At 38.1% G+C, this 8,685-nt stretch overlaps 1 protein-coding gene across 2 annotated transcripts in view; it reads left to right on the top strand.

Annotated features, from left to right (window-relative positions):
• The first annotated feature begins 559 nt into the window (after positions 1-559).
• Gnrhr (gonadotropin releasing hormone receptor) overlaps positions 560-8,685 on the top strand; it is a 17,310-nt gene continuing 9,184 nt past the window's right edge. The window contains exon 1 of one of the 2 annotated variants that reach the window (XM_021211179.1): positions 560-1,155. In XM_021211179.1, coding sequence (XP_021066838.1) covers positions 634-1,155 — 522 coding nt within the window. In that variant the 5' untranslated portion in view covers positions 560-633. The remainder of the gene's footprint in view (positions 1,156-8,685) is intronic. The other variant, XM_021211178.1, reaches the window with a different exon arrangement.

Below are 8,685 nucleotides of genomic sequence, written 5' to 3'. Positions count from 1 at the left end.
TAAAACTGATTGATATACTTAAATCTAGATTAAATGGCTGCTTAAAACAGTTAAAGTACTAGCTTTATGCATTGTCTAAGACAGCTTTAAGTTAACATATAATTCTCTCGTGTGACTATTCAGCATTATACATTCGAAAAGCAATTGTTTTGAGAAGTATGGTCTTCAAACAACAGATTTTTAATTAGATCAGGATTTTTAAATTACTTTTCTGTATTTCATTTTGTATCTATCTAGTCACAACAGTTTTTAGAAAACATATTCATTAAAGCTAATTGGATGATATTATGAGTCACTTTCAACATCAGAATTAGACTCCGAGTGTCCTTCCTCGCCTACGATAAAACGCCTTGAAAGACGGGCCATCTGTTGAGGGGCTACAGTTACACTTGGCCTTCGGGAGTGCTTGGCATGTTCTGTTAGCACTCTTTTAGATTATAAACTGAAAAACAAGTTTACCTTGATCTTTCACGTTAAGTCCAGAGTATCTTGGGAAAAATAAATTAGGCATAAGTGCTAACCTGTGACGTTTCCATCTAAAGGAGGCAGAAATCAACAGCGCTTCGTGTTCAGTTACAATAAAACATCAGAAGTAACAGAGACTCCACTCTTGAAGCCTGTCCTTGGAGAAATATGGCTGCCAATGCATCTCTTGAGCAGGACCCAAATCACTGCTCGGCCATCAACAACAGCATCCCGCTGATACAGGGCAAGCTCCCAACTCTAACCGTATCTGGAAAGATCCGAGTAACTGTGACTTTCTTCCTTTTCCTACTCTCTACTGCCTTCAATGCTTCCTTCTTGTTGAAGCTGCAGAAGTGGACTCAGAAGAGGAAGAAAGGAAAAAGGCTCTCAAGGATGAAGGTGCTTTTAAAGCACTTGACCTTGGCCAACCTGCTGGAGACTCTGATTGTCATGCCACTGGATGGGATGTGGAATATTACTGTTCAGTGGTATGCTGGGGAGTTCCTTTGCAAAGTTCTCAGCTATCTGAAGCTCTTCTCTATGTATGCCCCGGCTTTCATGATGGTGGTGATTAGCCTGGACCGCTCCCTGGCCATCACTCAGCCCCTTGCTGTACAAAGCAACAGCAAGCTTGAACAGTCTATGATCAGCCTGGCCTGGATTCTCAGCATTGTCTTTGCAGGACCACAGGTAAACCATTACTCCTGAACTTGTGTAAACATGGTGAGTTCCTATCTAATCCAGAGTCCAGGCAGCACCTACTGTATGGTCTTTACGAACTGGGTCTCTGAAAGTCAGGAGTAGCCTTTAACCATGACTACTTTGTTTTCTTGGGCAAACTTCTTAATGTCTGAGTTTCATTTATAAAATGGGGTAAATGTCTACTTCACCTGCATTCATGTTGATTGGTGAATCATGTATGAAAGTGTTGTCTCCTTTAAAGTGTCCCCTAAAATCTCTTCTCTCAACTGACTATACCCTCTTCCCCTCCTTCTTTCTCATTCTTCCTCCTAGGAAGACTTGAAAGAGTGTTTTGCTGTGTTCCCAACACTGTTGTCAAACTAAAAGCCTACAGTTTCAGCCTCCCCTAAGAGGAATTACAGGCATGGTCCCTTTGTGTCCCGCTTTCTCTGTTTTTCCATTTGCTCTGGTTGAAATGGATTGAGTGGTTAATGGAGAGAATGCTTAAGAGCTACAGGTCTTACACAGATGAAAAATATTTAAACTTTTCTTACTTGAGATTTACCGGGTACCAACTAAGATCTCTGTCTCTGCAACTGAGAAAGAATTACCTTGATTATTATGTTTGCTCTTGGCTAATTGCCCTGCAGCCTCTGACTTTTGAAAAATTAGATCACTGTAGGAAACATGACCATTCTTGCAACTAATAAAGAGCCTGTCACTGACAGATGGATGAGTTGCCTTTACACTTTATAATGCTTTATAAAACCAGAGTATAAACTGTCAGAACAAGTAAGAGTTCTCTAAAATCCAGCAAAGGCTTGCCTAAAAAAAAAATAGAAATCTGTCTAAACATTCTAAATTGTCCACGTGTCTAACAAGCAAAATTACTATGCAGAACTCACTAAGTATTGTAAGGAGCCAAGTCAATGTGTCCTCACTGAATTGAGAACATGGGTATCTAATGAATATGTGTCAAATGGCAGAAGCAATGGGGACAACTGGAATGCTTTTATTTCCCTGGTGACAAACATCATGACTCCCAATGGACAACACATACTAAGAGTGAGTTTCACAGACATGTCCCTTGAAATGAGGTTATTTAGCTAAAGGCTTGTATTCCTTATTTTCCGGTTTTTTGTTTGTTTGTTTTTCCTTAAAGTATGAGCAATACTTATTGGTTAGTTGGTTAGTTTTCTCGAAGAAATTAAATTACAAACTGGGGTGGGGATGGGGTATCATTCTTTTTGTAGAAAAAAAATGCATGTAAAAACTAATATAACTCAACATGAAAACCTCAAAAATATACAAGTATAAGAGGGCAAGTTTATATACAAGTATAAGTTTAATATGAAATGATTATGAAAGGCTTAGAAGGATGGAAAACTAAGTGAAGTCTCTTACATATTTTTCCAGGAGGGCTAAAGGTTATGACTGGTTTGCACAACAAACTTGTTGGGTTGTGAAGAGAGGTTGAAAGCTATGATCAGTGAGAAACTGGATTGGTAGTTTCTCCTTTTCTCTTTCTTTCTTTCTTTTTTTTTTTTTTGAGCTAAGACTGTACTATATATTTGTCATAAAACAGTGATTGTGTTTGTCATGTAGAAGTGAATATGCTTGTACTAAATTAAATAAATATTTATAGTATCTAATAAGATACCTAGCAAAATGCAAATTAAAAATTATTAGTGTGTACAATTTTTATTATCTTATGCTATGGATGTAAAAATAATGCTAGGTGTGAGGATACACACTTCTTACCCCACCCTTGGAATACAGAGACAGGACAAACAAAATTCTAAGGCCACCCTAGGTTATATGGAAACAATTATTCAGATCCAAGTATAGCTCCATGGCATAGCTAAATAAATACAGATAAATCCAATCCTTAGCACTGGTGAATAAGATGTAATTAATTAATTTTTAAAGTTATAAAACTAAAATATTTGGGTCTATAAATGAATGAAAAAAACAACTATGATCATAGAAGGCAGAAAGCCAGTTAGCTTTCACAGTTTCAGTATAATGAATAAATGTAACATTTAAAATTTGTTTTAACTGTCAAATAATAATTGTGCATATCTACATGACACAATGTGATAGTTTAATAATTGATGCATCATATTTTATAAAAAACTTAGATGGGGAATTAGAACAATTATAATGTAAATTTAAAGTGACTTTTAAAACAAAATAGTTTAACAAAATATATGTAGGTTCTGAGTTGAGCGAGACAAAAAAATAACATTGAGTCATCTAGCAATGGCAGGGTTAAATGAGGGTAGGATATCAGAGGAATCAAACACTGCTAACAAGATCTGAAACCCCTCACCTATTGTCTTGCATAGCCCAGGATGGCCTCAGATTAGCTAGGTAGCAGAAGATGACCTTGAACTTGTGATCCTCCTGCCACTGTTTCCTGTGTGTAACGCTGAATCTGGTTTTTGCAATGATGGGGATCAGACTCAGAGCTGTGTACCTGCTAGCCATACTCTTTCAGTGTGTAACTTTGAGAATGTTGCTTAAGCCTGGTGTGGTAGGTAATATGTCCTTTTAATACCAGCATCTCGGTGGCTGAGGCAAGCAGGAGAGAAAACACAATGTTACCATGGCTAGATGGCTCCAAACAGACAAATATATAAATGCATAAATCAGGTTAAGAATGCTATAGTTTATGCAAAATAACACTCTATAACTCTTTAATTTTAATGATTAAGTTAATATTCATTTCTGTCTCTTATTTTTTCTTCATAGCAAGGTTTTTGAAGCTAGCAAGAAAAAAACCTGGAAAATAAAGATTTTTTTCCTTTAGGAAAGAGTTAAAGACAATGATTACATAGAAAAATATTTGCATTTTTTCAAAAATTTAGCTTGCACTCATACTAAGCAGTCAACTGTCTCAAGATGACCCCGATCACAAAGCTACACTACTTACTGAAATCTCTTTGTGCTGGAATATGATAGCTCAAGTCTGAAACTTATCATTTCTGAAAATAAGTTAGAAGGGGAAGAAAGGAGGAAGAGAAGAGGAAGGAGACAGGGGAAGAGCAGCAGACAAGCATCAGGAAGAGCTCTTATGGCCATACATTTCCTAATTTAGGTGCGGCTGCGGCACATCATTAAAAGTCACATTCCTTAATGCGAGTCATCTAAGACCACAAGAGCGCAGAGTCACAAAGAATTTACAGGAAGAGTTCCTGCTCCTGGCTTACCTTGTTCATGCGGAGTATTACCAAAACAGCTTTTAAATCCTGTAGTTGACACAAGCCTGTAGGCAGGAAACATGGAACACTCCTTAGTTTTTGGAGTAAGGAAGTATGGTTAGATGATATGTAGAGACTTGCCTTGACCCATGAGCTAATTTACTAAGTAAAATGCACTTCTGAACTTGACAAGCAGCTTAAATTCAATAAATACTTACCTCCCATGAGCAATAGACCAAGCATTGTTTAAGGCACAATAGTGGCGTGCTAGACTCAGTAGTTGCAATAATAAGATCATAAATAATAGTTGAAGAAAAAAAAGTGTCAAAATTGTGCTAAATGCCTTTATATAGAATATTTCATGAATGTTCCCAACAACGATGTGAATGATGTATATTGTTCTTAGTTTTCACATGAAGAAATTAAGCCCATTAGTACTAGATGAGATGCCCAGGGTATTCTGATGAGTAGAAATTTTAATATAATACAGTTAATTCTATACGCAAGGTATAAATTACACTACTCCATTTGTTCAGATGGCAATTTACCTATCTATATCTAGGAATCCAAAAACATAAAAATTATATTCTGTTGGCATGTGCATGGAAATCTTTGCTCATATGATATAGAAATAAATATATAAAAAAGAAATACAACTTCTTAGTACATTTAGTGCTGTCTGTGTATGTGTGTGTGTGTGTGTGTGTGTGTGTGTGTGTGTGTCTATGTGTGTGTCTGTGTGTGTGCAGTTTCAGGGATGAGCACTTGGTACTAGATACAAACAGGAGACTCACTCCTTGGAAAGACTAATTCTCCTTCTCTCTGTTGCTGTTAATTGTCTGTAGTTCTTGGTTTAAGAGTGGGAGCTATGAGCTCTCTCCGTTCCAAGTTAATGTGTGTATTGATATCATTTTCAGGCCTTTTTTATGCAATCTGTTGCTAAGGAATCATGGGTGCAGTGACCCTATCATTTCCAGGAGACAAACTCTCACAATTGACTTCCTGGTCCTTCTTCCCACCCCTCCCACCCCTCACCCCCCACCTCCCCAGGATAACATCAAACCTTTACTGACTTTTCAAACCACAAATTGCTAATTAAGCATCAGGATTAAAATAGTCTGTGTACCCTGGCTCAGACTTAGCCCTCAGAACCAGAGATCTAGAGTATCAGATTGGCTGGGAAAACCCTCTGCAAGCCTCGCCACACCTCCACTGTCCTCTTTGTTAGCATCTAGACAAACCTGCAGTTTGTCCCGTGCACTTTCCTGTATTCTAATTTCTCTGCTTGAAGAAACCCAAACATGACATGATGGCACACCTGTAGTCTCAGCACATGAGAGGCGGAAACCGAAGAGGTTGATAATACCTCTATCCAAAGCCAAACCCAAAATAGCATTCCATCTGTAGCTCAGGGCTCTGCGCGGGTTATTCCCCCCCATTAAATGTCCACTCTGTGGACAATAAGCATACAGCGAGGCCTGGCTCCAGACTTGATATCCTAAGGGCCAGGGATCTGTGAACGGTGCCCACAATCACTTATAGCCAGAGCATTTAATTACTACACTCCAGCACAGTAGGCAAAGTCTAGCCCACAGGAAGGAAAACTTAAAGTAACAAATGTAAGGGGGAAAAGTATACAGTTTGTATTTATTGATGTATGACTATGTCCTTATGGGTACAAAGAAAAGTGTGCCTCAAATGTTCATAATAATGATGATTGGGGTCCAGCTAGCGTTAGCTTCATAAGCGCTATTCCAGGGGCTATGCAGGGAACAACTCCATTGTCGTGACATCGCCGCCAGGAAGAGTCTATTATGAATTCTACTCTATAGCTGAAGAAACTGAAGTTTAAAAAAAAACAAAAAAACAAAAAAAAAACAAAAAAAAACAAGCCCACATTTAGGGAAATTTAGGCTGTGAGCTGTAGTTGGTTTGGTAAACTGCGGATAGAAGATCGTATTCTAAGAAGAAATTCATCTCTTCAATTGCCTTCAAATCCAGAATGTTCTGGATTATAGCAAAATGAAACAAACACGGGTAAGAACATGAGTCACGGAGAAGGGAGAAAAAAAATCAACAGAAGCCAAGGACAAAGGAATCCCACTGAGAGGGAGTGGATCTCTGTATTAATCAGTCGAGTGAACACAGTGTGGGGGAGGGGGTGAGGAATCAAATCAAGGCTTTAAAAAATGAATTTCTGGGTAATATTTGAATCCCCATATACCTCCCTGAACTTCTAGTTTAAAAATAATTAGTCTATTATGCATTGTGATCATTACATTAAATCTATATTATCCACTTAATACATTCCCAGATGTGGACCAAATACCATATTCAAAGAAGAAATAAGTATCTTCAGTTGCTTGTGAGGAAGGGAAACCTTGAGTTCTTGGTTGTGGTAAAACATTCACTGACAGGAACAAGAGTAAGAGAATATGTATTGATCTGCTTTAAAACTGCAGCTTAAATAAAGTCAAGGCGAAAAGACCTATGAGAGAACGATTGACTCCATTTATAAAGTAGGGGGAAGTAGACCTGGATCTTAGGATAAAAGTAGCTGACTTGTTTGGGTCTTTTGGTTTGGGGATGATGGTATGATCCTTTGCTGCCCTCTAGTGGATTACTTTAAACTTTATTTTCTGCTTGACAAAAGATCTGAAATTGAAATGTCAATGTTGCAAGCACAAATATAAGATACAAATTGTTTTTCTATTCCAAAAAGAAAAAAGCATTTCTTCAGAATTCTTTTTTAAAAAAGCACACTCCACTCCTACCCTATAACTTCCAAAGTAAAGAAATCCAGGACGAACTGCTAAGTAAACTAAAATATCTTATTCAATGGAAAAAATTAGCATATTAGTCATCATTTGATAATACCAAAAGTATTTGCTCAAATTTACTTGTTATAGATTTTTAAAACTGAAAGTCAGTATTATAGTGATTGGCAAACAACTCCATTGTGTTTCCTCTCTTCTTTGTATCCGCACAATGTTACCAAAGGACGCTTGAAAACAAAAACTGTTTTTTAAATGTGCTTTATGGGAAAAAAAAAAAAAAAAGAATGCATGTCTACTAGAATTTTGATTTTTTGTTTTGTTTTGTTTTGGGGGACTCGGTTTTATTTGTGTGTGGTATGCTCATGGAGGCCACAAGAGGGCCCCTGAAGCTACAGCTAGGGTCAGTTGTAAGCTGGGAACTTCAGCACTGTTAAGTACTTCGCAGGCACTCCAACTCTGGAGTTTATTTTTGAACATGACTTACAATGTTTTCATTAATGTATTCAAGCTGGTTCTTTTTAAAGTTTAAAATAAAGACATCATTTTAAAACAGGATTTCACACTCAGAGCAAGGTTGCAAGGACTTGACGATTTCTTGGCTTCCTTTTAATCCGTATGTCACCAGGTATCAAAATTTTCTGTGCTATTCTGTCCTACTGCTGTAAAAAGACACTGTGACCAAGGCAACTCTTAAAAAATGAAGCACTGAGTTGGAGCTTGCTTGCAGTTTTACAGGGCTAGTCTATGGTCGTCTCAGTGGAAAGCATGGAGGCGTAGGCGTCATTCTGGAACAGGAGCTGAGAGCTTGCCTATAATCAGCAGGCAAAGATTTGGGGGAGGACCAGGCCTGCAGTAGGCTTTCGAAACCTCAAAGTCCACCCTCAACAATGCACTTCCTCCAGCAAGACCACATCCCTCAGTCCTTGCCAACGGTCCGTCTACCAGGGAGTAGGCTTGCAAATACAAGCGCCTGTGAGGGACATTCTCATCCAAACCACCACAGCGGTCTTTGCTCTTGAAAGGTTTTGAGTTGTTTAAAAGTTGGGGATATGGTATTTCTTTACCATGTGTTGAAGAGATCTCATGCACCCCCCACAACAGGGGTATCAAAATGAGGAAATTAGCCTTTATGGGGTACTATCATGTAATCTATACACCCAATTCAAATTTCATCTGTCATCTTAGTTTGTTTTCTGCTCTTTAAAAAAAAATTTACTTAAACAACTTTTAAATAATGTATTTTAATCATGTTTTCCCCTCCCCCAATCCTCCCAGATCTTTCCCCACTTCTGTTCTTTTTAACAAAAGAAAACCCAAGGTTGAGTCAGGTGTGGTGGCACACGCCTTTAATCTCAGCATTCGGGAGGCAGAGGCAGGCGGATTTCTGCGTTCGAGGTCAGTCTACAACGTGAGTTCCAGGGCAGCCAGGGCTACTCAGAGAAACTCTGTCTCGAAAAGAAAAAGAAAAGAAAACCCAAGGTTAAATGGTGGTTTCTATGCTGTTACCAAAGTCCTTTTCCCTGGAATTGTTTCTGTCTCCTTTCATGTTTTTTTTTTTT

The sequence above is a fragment of the Mus pahari genome, chromosome 13 (genome assembly GCF_900095145.1).
Source record: "Mus pahari chromosome 13, PAHARI_EIJ_v1.1, whole genome shotgun sequence".
NCBI classification, from domain to species: domain Eukaryota; kingdom Metazoa; phylum Chordata; class Mammalia; order Rodentia; family Muridae; genus Mus; species Mus pahari.
Note: the sequence above shows the minus strand (reverse complement) of the source record. Positions and strands in the feature narration are given on the sequence as shown.